The following is a 25006-nucleotide window of genomic DNA, read 5'->3' as shown; positions in this document are numbered from 1 at the left end:
ACCATCACTAGGTCTGGGGGCACATATTGAACACAGCCAGGGTTGATTTCTGACAGGTGGGGTTACTTATGAAAACATAGACTGCATCAATGATTGAGGGTCTTCCCAAAAAAGTAGGTAACTGGCCTTCTGTTATGTGGCATAAAATACAAAAATACTAATTTTACAGGTCACAGTAGTTGAGAACATATATATATTTAAAGAGTTATTTAAAAAAATGGAAGGTATTCTCCATCCATAGGATTGGGAATAATCTACCTAATTGCTTGGAGTCCAACTAGTAGGAGAACCAGGGTTACTCAAAACGGGGCTCTGTGACTGGATATCAGTCCTATCTTGAATCCTTGACCTCCACTCTATTTATTGTCTATGGGACCACCAGAAAATCATATTCCGTTTGAGCCTCTTAGTGCTCTAATCCTGACCCGCGCATACAGACCATAGGGGATGGACACTGCTCCATTTATACATTAGTCTGCACACAGGACCAGCTTATTTACCAGCCTTCACCATAGGCATCTCAGATGGTTTCAGGGATTTCAGACTGGTCAACCTGGTACCACCACTGCCACTCAAGTCTCAGGTCCAAATCCCACTTACTATGCCAAGAGCAAGCAGTTCATAACTTATGTACTAGGGTTGAGCGAAACGGGTCGGCCATTTTCAGAAGTCGCCGACTTTTGGCAAAGTCAGGTTTCATGAAACCCGACCCGACCCCTGTGTGGGGTCGGCCATGAGGTCGGCGATCTTCTGAATCTGGTATCGGAATTCCGATAACGAGTTCCGATATGTTTGCAATATCGGAAATCGGTATCGGAATCCACATTTAAGTGTAAAATAAAGAATTAAAATAAAAAATATTGATATACTCACCTCTCTGACGCAGCGTGGACCTTACCGCTGGTAACCGGCAGCCTTCTTTGCTTAAAATGAGCGCGTGAATGGCCTTAGATGACGTCACGGCTTCTGATTGGTCGCGGCCGCCCATGTGACCGCCACGCGACCAATCACAAGCCGCGACGTCATCCCTCAGGTCCTAAATTCCCTTCTAGGAATTTAGGACCTGAGGAATGACGTCACGGCTTGTGATTGGTCGCGTGGCGGTCACATGGGCGGCTGCGACCAATCAGAAGCTGTGACGTCATCTAAGGCCATTCACGCGCTCATTCTTAAGAAGGAAGGCTGCCGGAAAGAAGCAGGGCGCGTCCGAGGGTGAGTATATACCTAATAGGAATATACTCACCCTCGGCTTCTTTCCGGCAGCCTTCCTTCCTAAGAATGAGCGCGTTCAGGGCCTTAGATGACGTCACGGCTTCTGATTGGTCGCGACCGCCCATGTGACCGCCACGCGACCAATCACAAGCCGTGACGTAATTCTCAGGTCCTAAATTCCTAGAATTAGGAATTTAGGACCTGAGAATTAAGTCACGGCTTGTGATTGGTCGCGTGGCGGTCACATGGGCGGCCGCGACCAATCAGAAGCCGTGACGTCATCTAAGGCCATTCACGCGCGCATTTTAAGCAAAGAAGGCTTCCGGTTCCCTCGGTAAGGTGCAGGCTGCGTCGGAGAGGTGAGTATATCAATATTTTTTATTTTAATTCTTTATTTTACACATTACTATGGATCCCAGGGCCTGAAGGAGAGTTTCCTCTCCTTCAGACCCTGGGAACCATAGTATCTCATTGCACTGCATTGGGTTTCGTGTTTCGGCCGACCCCGACCCTGACTTTTTTATAGGATCGGCCGAATTCACTCGACCCGACTTTTGAGAAAGTCGGGTTTCGTGAAACCCGACCCGATCCTATAAAAATAAAAGTCTCTCAACCCTATTATGTACAACTCTTTGATCCCAAACACGTCACCCAGTACTAAGATGGTGCAGTGATGAACAGAGACATGACAGGATTAACATGAGACAGTTTACCCAATGCGAGGCAGGCAAGTGCAATGACTCTTAGTGAGGGCAAATACATGGTTACAAAACAGCGTTAAAATAGATTTTCAGGGTTTAATGCCTAAATTGAGGCACTACTCTTGGTGGTTACTGTTATGACCCCAATGGCGAGGGTCTCAGAGATATCAGCAAGTCTGCGAAGTACAAAAATCCAGCTCATAGGGCAGTGGTAACTGGGTTGACCATATATCTACTCCTAACGCCAACCCTAGAAGTAGCCGGGGAACATGCCTACGTTCGTCGCTAGATGTCTCGCGCCAGCCGGAGAGCTAACTACCCCTAGAAGAGGAAAACAAAGACCTCTCTTGCCTCCAGAGAAAGGACCCCAAAAGTAGGATACGAGCCCCCCACAAATAATAACGGTGAGGTAAGAGGAAATGACAAACACAGAGATGAACTAGGTTTAGCACAGAGAGGCCCACTTACTAATAGCAGAATATAGTAAGATAACTTATATGGTCAACAAAAACCCTATCAAAATCCACGCTGGAGATTCAAGAACCCCCGAACCGTCTAACGGCCCGGGGGGAGAACACCAGCCGCCCTAGAGCTACCAGCAAGGTCAGGATAAAGATTATATACAAGCTGGACAAAAATAGCAAACAAAAACAAATTGCAAAAAGCAAAAAACAGACTTAGCTTAATGAAGCAGGAACCAGGATCAGTGGACAAGAGCACTACAGATTAGCTCTGATATCAACGTTGCCAGGCATTGAACTGAAGGTCCAGGGAGCTTATATAGCAACACCCCTGACCTAACGACCCAGGTGAGCATAAAAGGAATGACAGACATACCCAGAGTCAAATCCCTAGTAGCCACTAGAGGGAGCCAAAAAGTAAATTCACAACAGGTTACATGATAACAGTCTCTTAGCTGGGCAGTTACACCACTAGGAGGCACAATGCTTGGAAGTTGCAATAACGGCAGAAATGGTCTTTGACTGAATAACAGATGGTTTTCTTCAGCAATAAATAGGACTATGGGTGTTGAGCGATTATCCCGGGACTCCTCCTTGCAGTATCACACTCAGAGCAGTTTGCAGTCCCAAACCATACCACAGCACAACACATGGTCACAGGCCACAGCTTCACTCACTGTGTAAAGTCATGGCACCTCTCAGTGCTACAGGCCTCAGATCCACTTTGTTTTGGTCCACAGGGTCACTTTAATGTCATGTCTTAGTATCTTCCCATGGGTGGAATCAGGTTAGATAGGCAGGTACAGTTAACTGCTCTAGGCCACTCTAAGGCATCTCACGTAGTAGTTGCTCGGGGGTCAATCTTTTCAGTCAGGCCGTTCTTCCACTTATCTGAAGTCTATACCAAGTCGTCATCAGAGCCACTTTACACCGTCCGTCTGCCTCAATGTTGCAGCTGTGGCCAACAGGTGTCTCAGCTTTTCAGTGCATCATATACCTAAATGAACCCCCTTTGCCTAGTTGCACTAGGAGGGGATGAAGGGTTTTCAAAGGATCATGGACATTTTTGAGAGGTTTGTAACAAAGCAAAGGCAGCTCTGTCATTTTGGACATTATTTTTACTCCTTTTACCGCACAGGTTAATTTATGTTAGATTTTCATTCATCAGACTTGTACAGATGTGGTTTCTTTACAAATTAAAAAAGAAATAAGTGACTTAAATTTATTTAAAACTTTTTTTTTTTTTATTAACTTTTTACTTCATGTACTTTATGGGAATGCAAGTAGGTCCCAAGCTTCCCATCAGTTCCCCATAACCATGTTGTGGGTCATGTGTGAACCATCTCTGGTTGGAGCCAAGTGTTCCACAGCCAGCGCTTGAGCCCACTCCATACATCCACAGCACAGGAGTCCATTCAAAGCATTCACCCCCAGTCTAGGACGTACTGGTACCTCCTACATTGGTAAGGGACTACTTCTATAGACTGAACGGATGATCCTTCTCGTATGCGACTTCTTCTCGAGCCCCCCCATTCTCAATCTCAGAGGAGCTCCCAGCCATCAGATATGTATGTCTTCTCTCATTTTCTTCCTTCTATAAATGAGTTGAGCTGAGTGAAGAAATTCACATGACCTTAGTCAGGTGCCCACTCTAAGGCCTCCAACCTACTAACATCCCTAGCGACTTTTCCGATTAGTAGGCCCGGCATGACATCACATGTGTGTGTGCGCCTACTTGTCACAAGAAGTGTCAGGGATACCAGTGAAGCGATGGCCGGGGGACCACCACGGTGCAGGAAGACTACCGTACACAAGATGAGGCGCAAACAACAAAGGGTACATTTATTGGAAGGCAAGGAATGAAGTGGATGAGGAAGGCGCAAACAGGGGTATGCAATGGCAAAAGATAATTTACAAGAGTTATATTCTTTAGCCTGTCCGTCAAATAGAACGGTGCTCCAACTGTTACAGATTCAATATATGCCACACAAGCGAATGCAAACAATAAACAAATAATGATGCTACTCTACGTATAACCTCCCTGGCCTTTACTAAGCAGGCCACACGGCTCCCGTGTTCTGTCTACACTACAGCCTACACTATGCCCTGACATGTGCACAAAACAAGAACAAACGAACGGTGATGTTGGGGACTCAGATCCAGTCCCAGGGGCCCCCTACAGTCTAGTACTGTGGTGCGCACTGCTTTCTACCAGCTCCGTGAAACGTGGTCTTCTCCTTGCTTCTGGGTCCCGGAGATGCTTCGGGAAACTGTAAATCCCTTTCTCGGTGTTATCGTGGCTTCTCAAACTCACACAGGACAGCCACTCTCGCTACACCCGGAAAAGTCTGTCAAATTTCACAAGTCCACTCCGTTACAGGCTGTGGGTCCTCTCTTGCAGCAAAATAGCACAAAGTTCTCTCTGCAGCAGCTCCAGCTCACACACGCTGTTCAGGCTCCACCCCCACCCTCTGCACAGTCCAGTTCATTCACACAGTCTATTGCAGGGGAGAAGCAGAACATTCCATCAAGCCAGACAAGGGATGCTGTCTCTTAAAGTGACAGCGTGTTCCTTACTGTCCATAACAGCACCACCCTCTTACACGAGCATGTGAGACGAGATTTCCAGGGCTCCCAACTACTTGGACTACTGATGTGGTATGTGAACTTATTTGCTCATGTATAGTGTCACATGGTCCATAAATAGTGCCCCCTTCCTGAAGCATCTGTCCACTCCATCTACCCCGCGTTTCAGCCGTCACCACACATGGGATCTAATCGAATCATGTGCAGATGGATGTTAAATATAGTGATAGGCTTCCATTAGTGTTCCGAGGCGTCCACGTTCTTCAGTTTTTGTGTTCTATTCTTTTTCATCACGTAAAATAGTCTGTTATTATACTGAAGGAGCAGACAATGGTGGTGATGGCACCTCTTGTCTATAAAGGCGTGGACAGTGCGGTACTCATCAGATTGAGTCACCCTGCGTGTAATTACACAACGCTCCACAGACTTTAGAGCCTTTATGGATGTTGATTGTTGAGAGTTTATTCCCATTGATTTTAATAGACGACATTATCCACGAAGGACTCTTCATAAAGGAGCTTGGTATTCACGACACGCTCAGTCTCCCAGCGCGCGGATCCAGGGATCCCTGTGCACCCGATAGATGGATCTGCAGCTCGCACCGGGCAGATATTTTCGCTTTACCCTTTCTCAACATATAAGAATACTCTGCAACACTTTTTCTATACAGTGAGTCAGAGAGGAAAAATGCCCTTCAATGGAGGATGACCTTTTTTTGTGTAATCTTTAAGCAAGGTACCTATGGCTGACATATGCTTCTGTTTATTGTACAGTGTCATAAGACGCCGCTTTACATTCTGTGTACAATTTGGGAGAAATTTCCCCCAAATGAGCAGCAGACGTATCCTCTATTTGCCTACATATAGACATAAATGCCAGTACATGGACAGGGGCTTACACAGAAGAGAGGGGGACACTTACCAAGATCAAGCTGAGCACTCCAATTAGGGCGGTGCAGCCATTTTTCCCCGTGAGCACTCTGTGCAAGCAAAGTATTTTGCACCCCCTAAAACTCCCCGAGTTCCTTCCACTAGTCCAGTATTAAAACTTTTATTCCCCAAGAACATATTGTACTTTAAGAAAATCCGGATGTAGTTATTATAATTCACCTTTAACCCTCCAGATTGTTTTTTGTTTTTGCTGAAATCCGGCATAACATTTTAATAATACGTTCTAAGTTATTTTATTACTTTTTTATTTAACCATTTTCTATCCCAATCTTAATCCTAGACCTAGCTCTTGCACTTTAAGGCTAGAAAAAAAATATATAAAAAAAAAAATGATAATGTTAGCGTTCTAAGGTTATATTATTTTGAGACGGCTCTCACAGCACGTTTCCTACTCTCCTCTCACAAATCAGTGTACAATTCAATGCGGTTGCTGTGTATGGAGAGTATTCAGAGTGGTGCAGCCCATGACAAAGACAGCAACCAGGAGGATGAAGCTCACTTCATTGCACGGACAGCATTGGTATCTTCCTGGCTGATGGACTGGCACTCGCAGCTCCACAAAGAAACGGTCAAGTGCAGTGGTGTCTTGGACCATTTGACAGCGGTGGGAGAAAGGGTGCAAAATTTTATGCCCCTATAGAATTTGGTACCCGCTGCATGGATGAAGGATATTTGGCACTCAAGCCTGAGGACCTAGTATCTTTCCTTCCCTTTACCTTATTTCCATGACCCTTTGGAAAATTCTCTACCCTACGGTTTGCTATAAATCTAGTTCCTCTGAGGAAGAGAGTCCTTGCCGGCCAATAACCAGTAAACCTTGGCCTGCTCTCCATAATCTGCCTCTGTGGTACATTGGCTCTTGGACAGTAGACACAAGATGGACGTCCCAAATTAGCAAAATGTTTCCTTAGTAGAGATGAAACGTCCGATCCGCAGAGGATCGACTGATTCCTGAGCATGTCTCTCTCTTCTCCTGATTGCAATTTATTAACTCAGCTCTGCCTTAGTCTACAAGGCTCTTGGACATGGCAAACCTGGACGCCATTGTTAGGTCCTCATTTAAATAGTCAACTACACGGTTTAACGGCCTGGATTGGAGTTCTGTCTGATCTCGGACATTGGAGTGGGGTGTTGGCTGACCCGCAGAGGAGGTTATTGTGAGCTCTTCTCCTCGCACCATTGTAAGGAGGTTGCTTTCCCTGCTCCTTGCCTGGAACCACTTAGTCAGACAGCTGGGTTGTTGGGGGGAAGACTTTCTGCCCTGGACAGAGGGGACCAGGGGACTGCTGGGAAGAGAGGGGAGTGGTCAGAAAAGTGCGGGAGAGAGAGCGCGCCAGAGAGGGGACAGCGTGCCAGAGAGAAAGCAGGCTGCAGCACCGCACTCCCCATGACAGAGTGCTCCCCGTGAGGGCACTAAGGCTGGAGTGAGAGTGAGGACTTGGAAGCCTCCATAATCTGAGAAGACTCTTCCCCTGACAGTGCAGAGACAGTGACTCAGTGCAGCCCTGGTGACCGCAGTGACAATCAAAGATCCCTAGTGTGATAAGTAACTGCCCAGTGTGTGTGTGACATCGTTATTGCAGAGAAGCTGCCAGGCTTACGGAGACTCCTGCAGCAGTGACGGAGAGACTGTGCCATTTCCTGGTTCCAGTTTCACTTTGAGAAGAACAGGCTGCAGAGACTTAACCCCAGACTTTCCAGGAGACACAGAAAAGACCAGAATCTCAAGCCCTGCTGGTGACTGTATCCACGTTGGTAAAAGGACCCTCCAGTCAGGATCTCCCTGGGCTGATAAGTTACAAGAACACTCGTTAACCCTTTTGATTCCGCTTAAGTGTTTACTGTTTTACTTGACTCTATTAACCCCGTTTACTCCCTGCGAGGAGAATTCTACCCCTGTTAATAAATCCCCTTCAACAGTTGGTCTGTCTGTTCCGTGGTGACATACTCAACCCTGCACTCTATTACACTTGGCGTAGTCGGCAGGATGTCACATGGTAGCACGGAAGGGGCAGACCAAGCAGTTGAGGGAGGCCCCAGGTCTAGCATCTCCCTGGGAGCCATGTTAGTTAACCTACCAAAATTTTCAGGGAGCAATGTCATGTTGTGGAGTTGGACGGAGCGCATCTGAGGGATGATGCGGATGCATCCCATGACACCGGCTCTGCAGGCGGAAATAGCGGTGATGGCCCTAGAGGGGGATGCACGAGACTCTTATGCTCAGACCCCCCCAGGCGAGAGATACCCTGGACAAAGTATTACGTATACTTGAGGAGACGCATGGGGACCCCACTGACGTAGGGGAGCTGCGCATGCAACTGTTCCGCCGGGTACAAAGAGAGGGGGAGACCGTGACGCAATATATGAATGCACTGCAGGAGCTTCATACTGCCATTATATGGAAGGACGGCGTAGGTGTGGGGTCAGTTGACGTTGTGCTGCAAGACCAACTGGTGACAGGCTTGCGAGATGTGTTGATGAAACAGGCCCTGCGAGAGCGCATGCGTGTAAAGCTAGATATGACTTTCTCTGAGGTCGGGAGTGAGGCACGCACATGCGAGCAAGAGCAAGGGGTGGTAGTGCCAGTGGGAAAGGTATGGAGCAGGGAGGTAACAGCCCCTCAATGGTTAGAAGACTTGAAGAAGGAGGTTGAACGAGTCCGTGAGGAGGTGGCTGAATATAAGAAGATCCCTGCTGCAGAGTACAGCCCTCTAGTGCGAGAAAGAGAGACGGCCCCCCCAAAGTGAGACTAGTGCCGCTCGGCGAAGAAGACTGCCTAGATGCTACAACTGCAGAGCACCCAGTCAAAATGAAGAGGAGGCAATGTGGACCCGAGATTCCCAGCTGAAGATAAGAAGAATCTGGGAGGAGATTGAGAGTCTGGGGAAAGCCCTTACTGCGGTTTTGGGGACCAGCGGCATACCCCGAGGTAACGTGCGGAAGCCACCAGAAAGAGATATAGGAGAGGTGGAGAAGGTGTCAGGCATCTCTGGTGAAATGACTGCGCTATCCCAACACGTAAAGGCGAACCTGGTGAATCTACAGCCTGGGTCTGAAGGTTTTGTTGGTGAGACTCAGTCCAGCGGGAAGAAAGTAACATTCACTCGAGAAGACCACCAAAGTGCTTTACTACCCTGTCCAGCACGAGTTCCTGAAGAAGGAGAGAAAGTGCCAAGTGTTCCTGCGACACTCGTTTTCAATGTCCGAGCCGATGAGAAGGAGGAACCACTGATGTCGTCCCGAGGTGAAGAATGTGCTGGCTGTCAGCTCACCAGTTCCTGATCGGACAGGGGAAATGGAGCAGCTGTGTGAGACAGGGTGTGTGGCTGAGAAGCCCTGGGAAATGATGCCCGCAGAGCCCGGCGCAGATGACAAAGAGTCCGGCCTGCATGGTCTTAATTCATCTGACTCAAGCTTTGACGAGAATGCTCCTGTCAAAGAGAGGAGGAGCTATGGAGAAGAATTGCTTGTACTAAGCCCCCAAACTGAGGAGCCCGAAAAAGAAGTCCCTAAAGTTTCCGATAACGAAAAGGAGGATGAATCATCTACGCAGACATCTGCTAGCGGCAAAGCTAAGAAGAAGAAGAAGAAAAAGAAGAAGAAAGCAGTTGTTGATGAAGCAGAGAAAGCATATCTCAACCTGACTGATGAGCAGCTCCTAAACCATTTAGTCTGGGAGTATGTACAAGAAGAAAGGCAGAAGGAGATGCAAGAATCGCAGGTATCTGACTCCCCACCAAAGAACAAAGAGAAGCACGAAGGGTCCTCGCCCATGGAATGGCGAGCTTTAAGAGAGGGGGAATGTAAGGAGGTTGCTTTCCCTGCTCCTTGCCTGGAACCACTTAGTCAGACAGCTGGGTTGTTGGGGGGAAGACTTTCTGCCCCGGACAGAGGGGACCAGGGGACTGCTGGGAAGAGAGAGGGGAGTGGTCAGAAAGAGAGCGCGCCAGAGAGGGGACAGCGTGCCAGAGAGAAAGCAGGCTGCAGCGCCGCGCTCCCCATGACAGAGTGCTCCCCATGAGGGCACTAAGGCTGGAGTGAGAGTGGGGACTTGGAAGCCTCCATAATCTGAGAAGACTCTTCCCCTGACAGTGCAGAGACAGTGACTCAGTGCAGCCCTGGTGACCGCAGTGACAAGCAAAGATCCCTGAGTGTGATAAGTAACTGCCCAGTGTGTGTGTGACATCGTTATTACAGAGAAGCTGCCAGGCTTACGGAGACTCCTGCAGCAGTGACGGAGAGACTGTGCTATTTCCTGGTTCCAGTTTCACTTTGAGAAGAACAGGCTGCAGAGACTTAACCCCGGACTTTCCAGGAGACACAGAAAAGACCAGAATCTCAAGCCCTGCTGGTGACTGTATCCACGTTGGTAAAAGGACCCTCCAGTCAGGATCTCCCTGGGCTGATAAGTTACAAGAACACTCGTTAACCCTTTTGATTCCGCTTAAGTGTTTACTGTTTTACTTGACTCTATTAACCCCGTTTACTCCCTGCGAGGAGAATTCTACCCCTGTTAATAAATCCCCTTCAACAGTTGGTCTCTCTGTTCCGTGGTGACATACTCAACCCTGCACTCTATTACACCATCACTGTGCTTTATAAGTAAAGCAGTTTTGTGTAATGACCCATTGACCCTGATCAATTATTATGGCTTAGGGTGGGAGGAGCTTAAAGGGCACCTGTCAGACGCTGTATAAAGTGTCATGTGACCTTATCATCCTTAGCGTTAAGTCAGAGCGTGTAACGGATTCTTTACTGTCATTTGCTCTTTTATGAGCACCATAGTCATAATAGGCCGTGCATGATTGACTGACAAAAGAGAACACTAGAGAACACTCAGCCCGAGGAAGGCGCTCCTATGTATAAATCGTACCTTCGAGTCGTCTTCTTCCTCGCCTTCCACAATAGACAGAGATCTTACTTTGGGTGCCTTCTTCTCGATGTTATTATTCTGGGCGCCGTCTATGGATCCGTACGCATTAAACGCCTCATATTTTAGAAGCAGTTTGGTTTCGGAGGTCTCGTCTTTCAGCGGAGTCTCTGGGATGCTGCACAGGTGTACGACGAGGAACAGGAGGAAGACCAAAGAGGAGAAGAAAAACATGACCTGAAATTCAGAACCCATCAACCTTCCGAGAAAAGTGGATCCCCAATCTATCGCTCCAGTGAGATATCCCAACGCTCCTCCTAGTCCTGCAGGAGAATCAGAGAGAATATATTTATCAGGTGGGGGTGGGAATATAATACCTATTATCTATAAAATACCAACATAATCCAGAGACAACGCCATCACATTAGCCCTTGTCCATAAAAGTGGTGCCCAAAATCACCTGATCGCTGTGGATCGAGCTCTCAAGAACAACAGCTGTTCATTTTCCCTATAGCGGCCACTAGAGGAAAATATGTGGTATTACATGTAACCATTCAACTGAATGGCCCTCTGCGTAGCATATAGGAGGACCAGGTCCACCAGCATGGTGGGCATTGCTTATTTCTGGGGTCTCGGGTGGGAAACTAGCCTCATTGTAAATTCAAAAAAAAGATGAGAGCGCTCCAAAGTGATCAGACTCACTCCAAAACGCCACCATATAGATAATAGCCTGCCGATACAAATAGTGACCAAGTAATGGGGTTTGTCTATAGGGTCAGACTACACCTTGTTCGATTGTAGTCTGCAACCATGGAAATACATTGGTCTGCATAGGAGCTGTAAACATAAAACGGTAGATTTTTGTTTTCAAGCTTTTTGCAAAGTTCATTCATTTCCTATTTTTGATGCAATGAAGAGATAAAAACGAGGACGGTAAAAGTGGACAGAAGCTTTAATTTCCTTTACAATGTACATGTGGGTGGATAGAATAAATTGTCGGCAAGGATGTCTCAATCCAAGGCTTAAAAAAAAGAAAAACAGAAAATGGTTCCAAGGAAATTTTCAGCAGGATTTAATAACAGTATTCATCTATACTTTTCATCAAGGTCTGATAAAGCAGCGTGAAGCGGCTTCTCTGAAATTATACATTGTGAAGATGCTCAGGAGAGCTGGGGGGGAGGGAAATACTGAAATAAAGTGGTAAAAAGAAAGATAACCAACTGCATCACATGTAATTAAAAAAGCAAAGTCCAACTGGGGAAAAGGCTGCATTCATAGAACATGAAAAATTACAGCCGTCACCACTAGAGGGAGCCCAAACACACACTGAATATGAAACAATGAGCGCCCCCTAGTGGTGGCAACAGGCATGTAGAATTTGCTCAATTACCACGTTGTCTATGTAGAGAATGACTCTTCACACTAAAAAGTCTGAAAGTTAAAAAATAAAGAACACTTTTTTATTTTATGTAAAATTCATGAACCCATGGGAAATTTTGAAGAATCTGTCGCAAAAAAAAAAACCATCAATGAATACACAGGCAAAAACATGAAACCCACAAAAGTATGAATAAGGATCTATTTTTTTCCCCAAATCTTCCAAATTTTAGAGCCGAATATATTTTGATAAAGGTCAAAACTTTTTCTGCTGTATTGACCTAAGTTTTAAAACCTAACCTGCTGACTACCTGCAGCCACCACCAGGGAGAGCTCTGGTGCTTATTGCATACTGTTTATACATTGAACCCAGTGATAAGGCTGTATGCAGTGAGCTCCCCCTTGTGGTGACAGCAGGTAACCGCCTTGTGATAGTTTAAAATCTACTATGCAGCAGGTTTGGAGGTTTGTACCAGAATAAAGACCAATCTGACCGCTATAAAGAAATATTAGAAAATAAATCAACACAGAACTTTGGGCCTAAAAAGGATATGATGAATAAAGATGTAAATTATATTTATGGAAATATTTTATAAAGTGATGTATCATAATTAAGTTACTGTTAGTATCTTATCGCTATATTCAGCCCATTTACGTGTTTCCCTTTGACTTGCGCTCCTTGCTTACAGTCCAGAGAAGAAGCAGCTGCCATGACACATTACACAATTGCTTCCACATTAGGCCTCATTTATCAGGCAGATTTTCTTGGTGTTGTGCGGTCTCCGGGAGATCCATTGTGGGGAGCATTAATCATTGGTTAAGCCACAAATTGCTGTCACCCGATATTATACAAATTCTACAATTATTACATGAATCAAATCGATAACAAGAGTCATTATACAGACATTAACGAGATCGTCTGCTGTTATTAATGGCCGGTTCCCGCAGTCATTCCTGGATAACAATGATTTTCTTTGGAGCTCATGGACACAGCAGAGTAGGGTGCAGCAGAGCTGTAAGCCAGGGACTGGGAGCCATACAGCAGTGCTAAGGGGGTGGGGTGAACCATGTACCAGCATACCAAGGGTAAACCACCCACCAGGGCCCCGGGGTGCAACGTGTACCAGCATACCAGGGGTAAACCACCCACCAGCGCCCCTGGGGTGAACCATGTACCTGGATCGCCCCCACGTTAGGGCAATGGGGTACTCGGTACCGGGTCCCTCGGTTCGGGGGATGTCACGGTGGCTGACCCGGTCCGTGGCCCTTTGAGGGACGTCCAATAAAAGGAATAGAGTTTTTATGGTTTCGGGAAAGGTCTTTAAAGGGGAAGTTCGTGACGCCACCTGTGGTATTCGGTCAGGGTGACCGACGCTGCAGTGAGGGGTCCGCTGGGGTGATGTTATGGCAGCTAAATGGTATACCTTCCCACAGGTGAAGTGTATCCCCAGGGCTTCCCAGAAGGGTAGATGGTGATGGTGGACGATATAAGGCGCAGGGAATAACGAGGACACAAGGTTGCAGTCTAGGACAAACCCGTATGACTGATGGCCTGAGGCTTGTTTATAGGGACCCTAGAGACGCCCCGACCCCACACAATTTGCCACTGTGTCTTCTTAGGTATTAAGGTCAGGCAGCCAACTTGGAATTGACTGTCCTGCCGGTCTCTGAAGTAATGCGTAGAGTCAATTACTCCCTCGGTGTTCCGGCCACCGGCCACGCGCCTCAGAAGGAGGCAGCCTTTACAGGGCAGAACTCCTCCCGGTGTTTTCTCCTTGTGCTGTGACTTCGTTTCTCACTCTCTACAATACACTTCTCTTCGTGTCCTTTCTTAGGATGCTGCCGCACGTGGGGCAGGCGCAGCTCCGTAGCTTTCTGTCTCGCTAGGCCTCTGTCAAGATCCCACCCCTGACAGGGACCCTCTGTCTGCAGCTCCGATGTTCCTCCTTTCCCCGTCTGCCTGACAGGTGTTGCCTGGGCAAAGCCCAGCCAGCTTCTCCCTAACTTTCTATCCAGCCCACCAGTTTTACCTTTCTGTGAGGAGTGCCCTAGTAGATAGGAGCAAGGCTCCCCCTGGTGGTCTGGAGTGTGAAGTGTAGTGTATGGTTTGTGATACCTGGTAGGAAGATCTCCTTTAATACCTTCAGACGTAATATCACTCCCCCTGGTGGAGGAATGACATTACTGCAACGACCAGGACTCTGGGGCACTGCATACCAGCATACTAGGGGTAAACCACCCACCAGCACCCTGGGGTGAACCACGTACCAGCATACCAGGGGTAAACCACCCACCAGCGCCCCGGGGTGAACCGTGTACCAGCATACCAGGGGTAAACCACACAGCAGCATCTCGGGGTGAACCGTGTACCTGCACACCAGGGGAAAACCACCCACCAGCGCCTCAAGGTGAACATGTATCAGCATACCAGTGGGTAAAACACACAGCAGCACCCCGGGGTGAACCGTGTACCAGTATACCAGTGGTAAACCACCCACCAGCGCCCCGGGGTGCACCGTGTACCAGCGTTCCAGGAGTGAACCACCCAACTGCGCTCCAATTTGAACCGTGTACCTGCATATCTGGGGTAAACCACACAGCAGCCCCTAGGGGTGAACTGTGTACTAGCATACTAGGGGTAAACCACCCACCAACGCCCCGGGGTGAACCGTGTACCTGCATACCAGGGGTAAACTACACAGCAGACCCCCGGGGTGAACCATGTAGCAGCATACCAGGGATAAACCACCCACCAGCTCCCCGAAGTGAACCATGTACCAGCGTACCAGGGGTAAACCACCCACCAGTGCCCCGGGATGAACCATGTATCAGCATACCAAGGGTAAACCATCGACCAGGGCCCAGGGGGTGAACCATGTACCAGCATACCAGGGATAAACCACCCCCCAGAGCCCCGGGGTGAACCATGTAGCAGCATACTAGGGGTAAACTGCACACCAGCACCCCGGGGTGAACCATGCACCAACATATGAGGAGTAAACCACAGACACTGCGCCCCAGGGGGAATCATATGCCAGTGTACCAGTGGTAAACCACACACCAGTGGTCCGGGGGGAGGGGACAGTATGCCAGAGTACCTGTGGTAAACCACACACAGCACCCAGGGGGAACCATATGCCAGTAGGCTAGGGTAAACCAGAGACCCAGTGCCCCGGGGGGGGGGAGCCATATGCCAGCCTACCAAGGGTAAACCACACACCAGCATCTCGGGCATGGGGAGGGATCATAAACTGGAGCTCTGCAGGGGAGTGATAATAATCCAGCGCTCCAGGAGGGAAAAGACCATAAGCCAGTGCTCCAGGGGGATGTGACGCGTCCACAGGGCCGTGGTGTACTCGGTACCAGGTCCTGCGGTTCACAGGGGGATGTCACGGTGGCTGACCCGGTCCATGGCCCTGGGCATCAACGTTAAAGGGAAAGGTCTTTAAAGGGAATAAAGTTTGTGTTCGTGATGCCACCTGTGGTGTTCGGTCAGTAGGGGCAGACGCTGCTTCAAGGGGTCCGCTGGGGTGATGTTATGGCAGCTAGATGGTATAACTTCCCACAGGTGAAGTATATCCCCAGGGCTCCCGTGGTGTAGATGGAAGATGGTGAAGAGTGTAGTAAAGAACAAGGACGCAGGTTTGCAGTCTCTTTACATTGGTTAATGAAGACTTCAGCATCCACAGTCCAGGGCACCAGATCACAGGGCAGGCAGGGTCTGGCCGGCTTGTAGGCAAGTTACGAGTTCCCTTACCCAGGTGGAAATTAAAAGCCTTCCTCTAGCGCCGTGGTGGTGTAGTCCCTTACTGCTTAAAGCTTCACATAAGGTCCTCACAGATGTTATCACTCTATGTCCTCCGGGTAGGATAGGACATAACCCTTATGACTGGTGGTTTGAGGCTGTTTATTGGGACTCTAGCATGCCCTGGCCTCAGAGGGGTGCCACCGTGCATCCTGGGTGTTAGGTCGGACAGGTAAAGTAGAGATCAGCTGTCCTGCCGGTCTCTGATGTAAGTCGTGGAGGGCCTTACGATCCTCGGTGTTCCGGCTACCGGTTTCTGTGCCTCAGAAGGAGGCAGCCTGCTCGGGGCTGGTCACCCCCTGGTCTCCTGCACGCTCTCTGCAATGTATTCGGCTTTCTGAATGTGAGGAAATCAATGCTACTGTGAAGACCAGGACCCTGGGGCGCCACAGGAGGGGTGACCATTCATCAGCACACAAGGTCGGCACCGCCTGCACTGTCAGATTTATATTGCATCCGACAGAAGAACCCTCATTACATGGAGATACAGCAAGTTCCCCCATGTAATTCTATGGTAACCCCTATGGTGATGATAACACGGCCATGTGCAAAGACTTTATTACATCTAAGTGATCTTAACTCCTTCTCGTCCTGCACCATGTACACATTATACTGGCGGCTTCAGCACAGAGAAGTAAATTCATGAACAGCGATGTTCCTCACATCAGACTTAATGATGGGGCGTTTTCATATGTGATGGATTTATTGTCGCAGCTCATAAGCTGCTGACTTCTCTGTATGTCAGATGTTCTGAAACTTGGATGCAATGGGATCATTTTTAAATATGGTTATTCTAAAATAGTCGCCTAAACAGACAGCAGACTCCCTGCTGTGACTGGTCAGGTAAAAAAAAAAGTTTTTTTAAAAAAATTCTCAGAGAATATTAGACTGGACGTGTGACATTGGCCATTTCGGAAGGATTTATTTTGTCCTCTTCGCGTCTTCATTTTGACCTTGTGGCCAGTCCCCGGTGGTCTTGGTGCACAGATAGCAGTTCTAGTGCTGAGATTGGGAAGCTGCGGGACCACAATCACCGGTTGGTGACGTGCGCCCAGTCTCATGACCACGGAGCCCCCCTTGCTCTACAATATGGCTTGGAATGATCAGAGACCTGTACCAGCTCTTACCAGTGAGCAGCGCGTGGTAGTGCAGACCGCGCTCCTTGTCCTGGTGCGAGCACACATCAAACAGGTAGGCCTTTATGGGTCCATCAATGAAATCTGCCGCAAAGTCAAAGGCCACAACTCCGAGCATGGTGATGACGATGGCCCATGTCTTCTTCTCCGAGCTACTGCTGTTCGTAAATATAGCTGCAATAGAAAAAAAAAAAAGAACTGTTACACTGTGACGCACCAGCCTGTGCTCAAGATGTAGCAGATGTTCTGTATTGTATCTGATGACACAATGAGCCGAGATATCTCCCCGGGTCACCTGCAGCCAGAAGGTAAAATCATATGATGTGCTGCGATATGACAGCACCACCCGGCTCCGCTTCCCCGGCCGGTCACAACTATTGATGCCAGGTTGCTTAACTGTGCACATTCGTTTTAAGTATGGAGGCAAAAGGAAACATAGTGGGGTGTCAGGTACTACTACCCGTACTGGAAGTCATCACTCACAACAGAGGGAGGAAAGAACAGTGTAATCTACATCTCTGTTCAGAAGAAGACAAAGGAAAGGAAAGCGGAAGGGGAAAAGGAAGGCGGAAGGGGAAAAGGAAGGCGGAAAGGGGAAAAGGAAGACGGAAAGGGGAAAAGGAAGACGGAAAGGGGAAAAGGAAGGTGGAAGGGGAAAAGGAAGGCAGAAGGGAAAAAGGAAGGCAGAAGGGAAAAGGAAGGCAGAAGGGAAAAGGAAGGCGGAAGGGAAAAGGAAGGCGGAAGGGAAAAGGAAGGCGGAAGGGAAAAGGAAGGCGGAAGGGAAAAGGAAGGCGGAAGGGAAAAGGAAGGCGGTAGGGGAAAAGGAAGGCGGTAGGGGAAAAGGAAGGTGGAAGGGGAAAAGGAAGGCAGAAGGGAAAAGGAAGGCGGAAGGGAAAAGGCGGAAGGGAAAAGGAAGGCGGAAGGGAAAAGGAAGGCGGTAGGGGAAAAGGAAGGCGGTAGGGGAAAAGGAAGGCGGTAGGGGAAAAGGAAGGCGGTAGGGGAAAAGGAAGGCGGTAGGGGAAAAGGAAGGTGGAAGGATAAAGGTAGGCGGAAGGAGGAAGGAAGGCGGAAGGGAAAAGGAAGGCGGAAGGGAAAAGGAAGGCGGAAGGGAAAAGGAAGGCGGAAGGGAAAAGGAAGGCGGAAGGGAAAAGGAAGGCGGAAGGGAAAAGGAAGGCGGTAGGGGAAAAGGAAGGCGGTAGGGGAAAAGGAAGGCGGTAGGGGAAAAGGAAGGCGGAAAGGGGAAAAGGAAGGTGGAAGGGGAAAAGGAAGGCAGAAGGGAAAAGGAAGGCAGAAGGGAAAAGGAAGGCGGAAGGGAAAAGGAAGGCGGAAGGGAAAAGGAAGGCGGAAGGGAAAAGGAAGGCGGAAGGGAAAAGGAAGGCGGTAGGGGAAAAGGAAGGCGGTAGGGGAAAAGGAAGGTGGAAGGATAAAGGTAGGCGGAAGGATAAAGGAAGGCAGAAGGGGAAAAGGAAGGCAGAAGGGAAATAGGAAGGAGGAAGGAAGGCGGAAGGCGGAAGGGGAAAAGGAAGACAGAAAGGAAAAGGCAGGCGGAAGGGGAATAGAAGGTGGAAGGGATAAGGAAGGCAGAAGAGAAAAGAAAGGCGGAAGAGAAAAGGAAGGCGGAAGAGAAAAGGAAGGCGGAAGAGATAAGGAAGGCGGAAGAGAAAAGGAAGGCGGAAGAGAAAAGGAAGGCGGAAGAGAAAAGGAAGGCGGAAGGGAAAAGGAAGGCGGAAGGGAAAAGGAAGGCGGAAGGGAAAAGGAAGACGGAAGGGAAAAGGAAGACGAAAGGGAAAAGGAAGACGAAAGGGGAAAAGGAAGGCGGAAAGGGAAAAGGCAGGCGGAAGGGAAAAGGAAGGAGCAAGGGGAAAAGAAGGTGGAAGGGGAAAAGGAAGGCGGAAGAGAAAAGAAAGGCGGAAGAGAAAAGGAAGGCGAAAAGGAAGACGGAAGGGAAAAGGAAGGCGGAAGGGAAAAGGCTGACAGAACGGAAAAGGAAGGCGGAAGGGAAAAGGAAGGCGGAAGGGGAAAAGGAAGGCAGAAGATGAAAAAGAAGGCAGAAGAGAAAAGGAAGGCGGAAAAGAAAAGGAAGGAAGGCGGAAGAGAGAAGGAAGGCGGAAGGGAAGGCGGAAGGGGAAAGGAAGGCAAAAGGAGAAAAAGGAAGGAGGAAGGGGAAAAAGGAAGGAAGAAGGGGAAAAAGGAAGGAAGAAGGGGAAAGGAAGGCAGAAGGGGAAAGGAAGGCAGAAGAGAAAGCAGAGAAGAGAATGGAAGGAAACGGGAATCAGACAAAAAGAAAGAAAGAGGAACGAGAAAGGAAGGAAGAAAGAAAGAAAAGAAAAAGAATTGGCACAGTGCAAGAGGTGTGTTTTGTATAGGATAAATATTTTTGTTACTAATCGAAGAAATAGAATAAAAAAGAATCATTGGATATAATTTTTTAATTGGGTTAATACCAGAAATATGTACTTTAGAAGTTGTTCAAGCCTTATTTGCACAAAATAAGTTGTGACGTTTCACTTTTTTGTGGTTTGTCATTTTTAAAAAATGATGAAAGAAGTGATTGGGGTTTAGTGAGAAGGGAGCGGCCTCTTCATGACAGATTTAGCATAATTTACCCAAGAAATGGCAGACATTATGTAGCAAATCCAGAATTTATCAAGGCAGGCACTGAATTGTTTTTTGGGAGCTGTTGTGAAATTGGATTCTGGGCTCCCCCGGTGGCCACTTGTGGAATTGAACTTGTGTGCATCATCCCCTCTGTTCACCTGCTCCTATCAGGATGTGGGAGTCGCTATATAACCTTGCTCCTCTGTCAGTTTCTTGCCGGTCAACAATGTAATCAGAAGCCTTCTGTGCTTGTTCCTGCTACTAGACAACTCCCAGCTAAGTTGGACTTTTGTCCTTGTGTGTTTTTGCATTTTGTTCCTGTTCACAGCTGCTGTTTCGTTACTGTGTCTGGAAAGCTCTTGTGATCGGAAATTGCCACTCTGGTGTTATGAGTTAATGCTAGAGTCTTAAAGGAATTTCTGGATGGTGTTTTGATAGGGTTTTCTGCTGACCATGAAAGTGTCCTTTCTGTCTTCCTGCTATCTAGAAAGCGGACCTCGATTTTGCTAAACCTATTTTCATACTACGTTTGTCATTTCATCTAAAATCACCGCCAATATATGTGGGGGCCTCTGTCCGCCTTTTGGGAAAATTTCTCTAGAGGTGAGCCAGGACTGTCTTTTCCTCTGCTAGGATTAGGTAGTTCTCCGGCTGGCGCTGGGCATCTAGGGTTAAAAAACGTAGGCATGCTACCCGGCCACTTCTAGTTGTGCGGCAGGTTTAGTTCATGGTCAGTATAGTTTCCATCTTCCAAGAGCTAGTTCTCATATATGCTGGGCTAAGTTCTCTCGCCATTGAGAATCATGACAGGGAGCACAGCTAGGCAAAGATGTGACCAATTTATCAAAAGGCTGGTGTCTCAGTAAATTTTCCTATTGACTTGATATTGCTCTGAAATCTTAAAATAAAACCAGACGTTCCTATTAATTACAGACACAATTTCAGGTGTATCCAAAATTAAAAAGCACAAAATCCTCCAGTTTGGTTAAATCCCTCCTCGGTGTCAGTGCAGGACAGCACAGCACCAGGGGTTAATCTGCAGATATCACATTTTGGAATTTTAATGCTTCATTTGTACTGAAATTAGTTTTAAATGAAAATGGCCTTTTTTGGTATGCTACCTCTATCAACTGTGAAGAAGGAAAATTATTTCGAGAGCTTCATCTCTTGCAGTCACAGCTGATCCTGAATTCTCAGAACAGATAATGCCAACTAATGCCACTTAATGTGACTGCCAACATAAACGGAAATCTTGACCATCTTTTCCATAGGTTGTTTCTAGTGTAACAGCTCAGCCTCATGCCAGTAAGTGGGGTGATGTTTCAGAAACATCAATCAGTAAGTTTACTGGGATTTCCAAATTCTGAGAGTATTAGTGCCCTCCCTCCCCTAGCACAGCAGACAGTCACAGCACAATGTCAACTATCAACTAACTAACTAGAGTAGTAATCCAGGGTGCCGGTCCTCAGCACATTCTTCTGCAGGAGCTGTATCTGGTATTACAACCCAGCCTCAATAAATAAAATACTGCAATATCAGACATTCATAGAAAAGGGATTTTTCTCTAATGTAACATAATCCCAGATCTGTCACCAGATTTCACAATATAAACTGCATACCTTTTAACTCGATCTTTTAGGCCTAATGAGGCTGTTGTATTTACATTGAAAATCCATGTCTCATTGGCTATAATGATTAATGAACGTTTAACTCAATCCCCACCCACTCTTCATGATTAACAGATCCTCAGGTGTTCCTTCTCCCTGTTGATTCTCCATCCACCAAGCACGACTGAAAGCTCCTCAGTGTCTCCCCTCCCTGCTGATTCTCTGCCTGCTAAGCACAATTGAAAGCTCCTCAATGTCTCTCCTCCCTGCTGACTCTCCTCCCACCAACCACAACTGACAGCTTCCCAGTGCCCCTTCTTCCTATTGCTACGGAGATCTCGCTGTTCAGTACGAGTGGCAAATATCAATCATGCTGGGTGGAATACACTTTGGCTCAAGGTTGGAATCATAAAATGCACATCTTAATCTTAGGATCATATATCCATTCTGATATTGATTTTCAAAGTAAATACACCAGGTTTATGAGGTCTAACAGATCTATGTTAACATGTGCGCATATTGTATTATGAAACCTGGTGACATGTCTGCTTTCATAGTGTATCCAGCAGGCGTCGCACGGCGTGCATGTGTTGAGGCGGTAGGCCAGTCTGAAGAAATACGTTTTTTGAGCACGCTAAAAACTGTGTGGATTGGGGATTAATCGAATTATCCTGGGTAGTGCATTCCAGAGAATTGGCGCAGCATGTGAGAAGTCTTGGAGATGGGAGCGAGAGGTTATTTAGGATGTTAACCTTAGGTTATTAGCAGAACAGAGGGCACGGGTAGGGTGGTAGACTGAGATGAGGGAGGAGATGTAGGGTGGTGCTGAACAGTGGAGAGCTTTGTGGGTGAGAGTGATAAGTTTGTATTGAACTCTGGAGTGGATGGGTAACCAGTGTAATGACTGGCACAAGGTAGAGGCATTGGTATAATGGTTGGTGAGGAATATGATCCTGGCTGCAGCATTCAAGATAGATTGGAGCGGGGAGAGTTTGGTAAGAGGGAGAACGATTAGTAGAGAGTTACAATAGTCCAGACGAGAATAAATAAGAGAAACAGTGAGTTTTTGCAGAGTCGAAAGAAAGAAAAGGGCGAATTCTAGAAATGTTTTTGAGGTGTAGATAACAAGAGCGAGCCAGTGATCAGATGTGGGGGGTGAATGAAAGCTCGAAATCAAGCATGACCCCAAGGCAGCGGGCATGTTGCTTGGGAGTAATGGTGGAACCACACACAGAGACGGCAATGTCAGGCAAAGATAGGTTAGTAGAGGGAGAGAACACGAGGAGTTCAGTTTTTGACAGGTTTAGTTTCAGATAGAGGGAGGACATGATGTTAGAGACATCGGTAAGAATCACTTGTGTTTTCTAGAAAGGCAGGCGTGATATCAGGAGAAGAGGAGTATAATTGGGTGTCATCAGCATAGAAATAGTACTGGAACCCAAATCTACTGATTGTTTGTCCAATAGGGGCAGTATACAAACAGAAGAGGAGGGGGCCTAGGACTGATCCTTGAGGAACCCCAACAGTAAGGGGAAGGTGAGAGGAGGAGGAACCAGCAAAACATACAGTGAAGGATCGGTCAGAGAGATAGGAGGAGAACCAGGAGAGAACGGTGTCCTTGAGGCCAATGGAGCGGAGCATAGTGAGTAGGGGCTGATGATCCACAGTGTCGAATGCTGCAGTGAGATCCAGGATAATTAGCATGGAGTAGTGACCATTAGATTTAACTGTTAGTAGGTCATTAGAGACTTTAGTGAGGGCAGTTTTAGAAGAGTGTAAAGAAGGGAAACCAGATTGAAGATGGTCGAGAAGAGAGTTATCTGAGAGATAGCGGGTAAGACGGGAGTGGACCAGGCATTCCAGGAGTTTAGAGATGAAGGGAAGATTAGAGACAGGTCGAGGGATGGTTTTTTAAGTAATGGATGTATGATGACATGTTTAAATGAGGAGAGAAAGATACCATAAGAGCAAGAAAGGCTGAATATTTTTGTTAGGTGAGAGGTGACAGCAGAGGAAAGTGACTGGAGGAGATATAAGGGAATAGTGTCACTGGTGCAAGTAGAAGAGCGAGAACATGCAAGGAGCCCGATTACTTCTTCTTCTGTGACTAGTTCAAAGAGAGAGTGAGCTAGATGCAGTGGGGGAGTGAAGACAGTGCATGGTATGAGGGGATTGGGAGAAAATTTCCTGTCAGATATGGTCAATTTTTTCTTTGAAGTAATTGGCCAGATCGTCAGCGCGGAGATCCGTGGTTGGGGCCTGTACTCTAGGATTGAGTAGGGAATGAAAAGTGTCAAAGAGACATTTAGGATCATTGGATAGTGAGGTGATGAAGGTGTTGAAATAGGTTTGTTTGGAGAGGTGAAGGGCAGAGTTGTATGTTTTAAGCATAAACTTGTAATAAATGAAATCTTCAGGTAGATTAGATTTTCTCCACAGACATTCGGTGCACCTGTAGCATCGCTGTAGGAAACGTGTTTGCAGCATGTGCCAGGGTTGTCACCGTCTGTGCTGTGTTGTTCTATGTATAGGAGGTGCAGCTTCATCCAGGGCACTTTGCACTGAAACATTATAATGAAACACTGCAGAGGCAGGACATGAGAGGGAGGAGAATATGGCCAATGATGGCTGCAACTTCTTCATAAGTTTCTAGGCGTTAATGGCACGTATATTTGTATAAGTGTGGAAAGTGGGGATGTCCTGAGCGGGATGACAATTCTTAACAGAAAATGAAAGAAGGTTGTGGTCAGAGAGCAGGAGACAGGAGTTGGTACAATTATGCACTGAGCAGTGCCAGGAGAAGACCAGGTCCAGGGAGTTTCCATCTTAATGCATAGGAGAGCTAGTAAACTGAAAGGCAGAAGGAAGAGGTTAGAAATAAAAGGTGAGTGGCAGATGGAGAGAGGGGAAAACCAATGGGGATGTTGAAGTTTCCCATGAAGAGGGTGGGGATGTTACAGGAGAAAAAATGTGAAAGCCAAGTGTCAAAGTGATCCAGGGAATATTAATGAGATTTGAGGGTTTTCAGAGTGTAGTAGTTGAGGGGATCGACTTACTATAACATGAAAGGCCGGGGTTGGGAGAGATATGACCAGTGACTAGGAGAAGGAGGATAGAAAGAGTGACCAGATGGTTAAGTGATTTGTGAGAGCATCTCTTGTGTTGGATGGTTGGACTGAATGGATCTGTGCAGTTTAGCATTGTGAAAAGAGCTTGCGTGCTGTACATAGGAAAGGAAAGGACAGAGGGACTGATAAAAATGGAGTGTAAAGAGTTTGTGCAAGAACGGTGGAGGTGTGTGAATGCAGCAGCCAGAATATAAATTAGACAAATGCATATGGTGCATATTTAATGCAATGCAAGTGTACCGGAAATAGGTTTCTTTAATGTCTTACCTGCCTCCTGCCCTGTCTAACTTTCATGATTAACTGCAGGGGATTTTTGAAAAAATTTACTTGAAATAAAATGTGCATAAATGCCCCGTCTGAATATATAGGAGCTTTGCTCTCAGATCTATAACAAATTTGACTCGTTAGCAATCAATCAACTAAGTTAAGACAGCAGGAGACAATAAATGGAGAGATAAATAAACAAGTTTGCAGGCCAGCATGGATCATAAAAAGTCTTTGAACAAGTGACATGAGCTTACAGCATCAAGGACCATCTCAGTAAGATGAATGAACTATATACCATTAAATCTGCT

At 47.2% G+C, this 25006-nt stretch overlaps 1 protein-coding gene across 1 annotated transcript in view; it reads right to left on the bottom strand.

Moving 5' to 3' along the window:
- SLC45A2 (solute carrier family 45 member 2) overlaps positions 1–25006 on the bottom strand; it is a 118298-nt gene that overhangs the window by 65615 nt on the left and 27677 nt on the right. Inside the window, exons 2-3 of the mRNA XM_077281822.1 lie at positions 17090–17272; positions 10784–11103 (exon numbers count right to left, since the gene is read on the bottom strand). Coding sequence (XP_077137937.1) covers positions 10784–11103; positions 17090–17272 — 503 coding nt within the window. The remainder of the gene's footprint in view (positions 1–10783; positions 11104–17089; positions 17273–25006) is intronic.

Source organism: Ranitomeya variabilis, chromosome 1 (genome assembly GCF_051348905.1).
Source record: "Ranitomeya variabilis isolate aRanVar5 chromosome 1, aRanVar5.hap1, whole genome shotgun sequence".
NCBI classification, from domain to species: Eukaryota; Metazoa; Chordata; class Amphibia; order Anura; family Dendrobatidae; genus Ranitomeya; species Ranitomeya variabilis.
This window is presented reverse-complemented; position numbering and strand designations above follow the sequence as displayed.